Raw genomic sequence first — 1,804 nt, 5'->3', positions numbered from 1 at the left:
CCGCGGGGCAGTATCGGGCGTCGCCATGCCGTTCCGCAGCCCCCCGTGCGGCGGCATACGTGCATGCGCATGCATATTCATGTTGCGCACACGTGGAGGCGACGACGAGGGGGTTGGCGGCGGCATCATGGGCCGGCCTATGAATTTTCGATAAAACCGCGAAAATTTCCCACGGAGAATCGTTTTCGGGCCGCGTCTGTCTGGGGAGGACAGTTTAACGATATCAGGGGGGTGGAGAAGGGTTAGGGTTACCTTTCTCTCTTTCTCTTTTTTTATTCGAGCTGGTGGCCCGTCGCCAATCGAGATCGATGCGCAAAGGGCCAGGAAGCCGTCGTCATCCAAGGAGCTGACCATCGCGGCTGCTTCCCACGATACCCTGTTCGCGATTCCGTTGTTCCTGTCGAGATAAGTGGTCGATCCGGAAATTCTGAATTTAGTTACTCCCGATCCTCGAGGATATCGATAGTTTCCTTGGAAAGTTTGTCGAGGAGGGAAACTCTCCGTTTCACGAGTTCACGAGGTTACGCGAGCTACTGCTTTAACGGCTATCCTCTCTTTCTCCGGAGAGATTTAAAATATTCTCGTGTTACAAACGAATACAAACGAATCTCTTGGCGTGCAAACAAAGATAATAATTACGTGATCTCTGAAATATTTATATTTTACGTGGAGTGTAAATGTTTATTGTTAAAAATCTCGATCTATCTCGGTATCTATCCGCTGAATAAGGCGAATCCCCGCCGTTTTCGATGCGAAAATGATCTGGTAATGCGAAAGTTACGAGGCGGAAATCGCGTAGCCCCAACGATTAACGTTTAGCGTTTCCTACCAGTTATTTCTACACAGATACGCGAAGGAAGAGATAGCGAGGGGGGAGGGAATCAGGGATTTCCACGATCCGTTTCCTAGAATCCGGAAACTAGGATTTTAACCCGATCTCGTCTGAGTTCATCCAATTTCCTCTTTGGGGATCTCGTTCTCATGAATAACCGGTGTAACAACGAGTTCTCTGATCGAATCTACGCGCTCCTACCGATGGATTCCGTTCGAAAATGTTCCTCGGACGGAGCTTCGTCCCGTGAAAACGCGAAATATGACGAGAAACGTGTAAATATTCCATTCCAGATTTTTTTTCTCCGCTTCTCGAAAAATATCTCGCATCGCTACCTACTTTCAATCCGATCGATCGATTCATTCTCAAATAATCTGTTTCAGAAAATTTTGAAAAATAAATATATATGTATTCTTAAGGATGATGATGATATAAAATTGTTAAAAACTTATAAATCGTTTATAATATTTGGGACAACGCAATATATAGCTGATCCTGGGACTGGGAACGCCGTTGCAACTGGACTTCGAGAGCATAATCATCGGTGTCTTCACCAAGATCGTATACAACTTGCCATCGAACGCGACAGACTTCACCGTTCCGGGGGTCTATTATTCTCGAGCGCAGAAGAGCAGATGGAGCGTTTACAAAGCATTGGAAAAGGCGGCTGGCCTGTACGGATTCGGTGGGAAGGCCTGCCTATTGAAGGCCATTTGCGAAGCTGCCTCCGCTCCTTTCGATGGTACTCACGGTTTGTTGGGACAGCTGTTGCACGTCTTCTTCAGGTGAAAAGTAGAAAAAAAAATATTCTCAGGAAGAAAGATCCAGGCCACTTATCCCGATATTTCGATAATAATCTCAATCCAGTCCAGTCACCGAGAAGAGAAGAGAAGAAAGAGAAGGAGCAAAAGATTATTCACGATCCTTATGAAATCAATTTAATCTAATCTAAGCATATAAGCATATATTGTG

General features: G+C 45.8%; 1 protein-coding gene across 1 annotated transcript in view; it reads left to right on the top strand.

Moving 5' to 3' along the window:
• Positions 1–1,804, top strand: part of LOC102675985 — a 27,143-nt gene that overhangs the window by 1,288 nt on the left and 24,051 nt on the right. The window contains exon 2 of the mRNA XM_006610102.2: positions 1,322–1,617. Within this exon, the coding sequence (XP_006610165.1) occupies positions 1,322–1,617 (296 nt within the window). The remainder of the gene's footprint in view (positions 1–1,321; positions 1,618–1,804) is intronic.

This window comes from Apis dorsata, unplaced genomic scaffold, assembly GCF_000469605.1.
Source record: "Apis dorsata unplaced genomic scaffold, Apis dorsata 1.3 scaffold_68, whole genome shotgun sequence".
In the NCBI taxonomy this organism is placed as follows: domain Eukaryota; kingdom Metazoa; phylum Arthropoda; class Insecta; order Hymenoptera; family Apidae; genus Apis; species Apis dorsata.
Note: the sequence above shows the minus strand (reverse complement) of the source record. Positions and strands in the feature narration are given on the sequence as shown.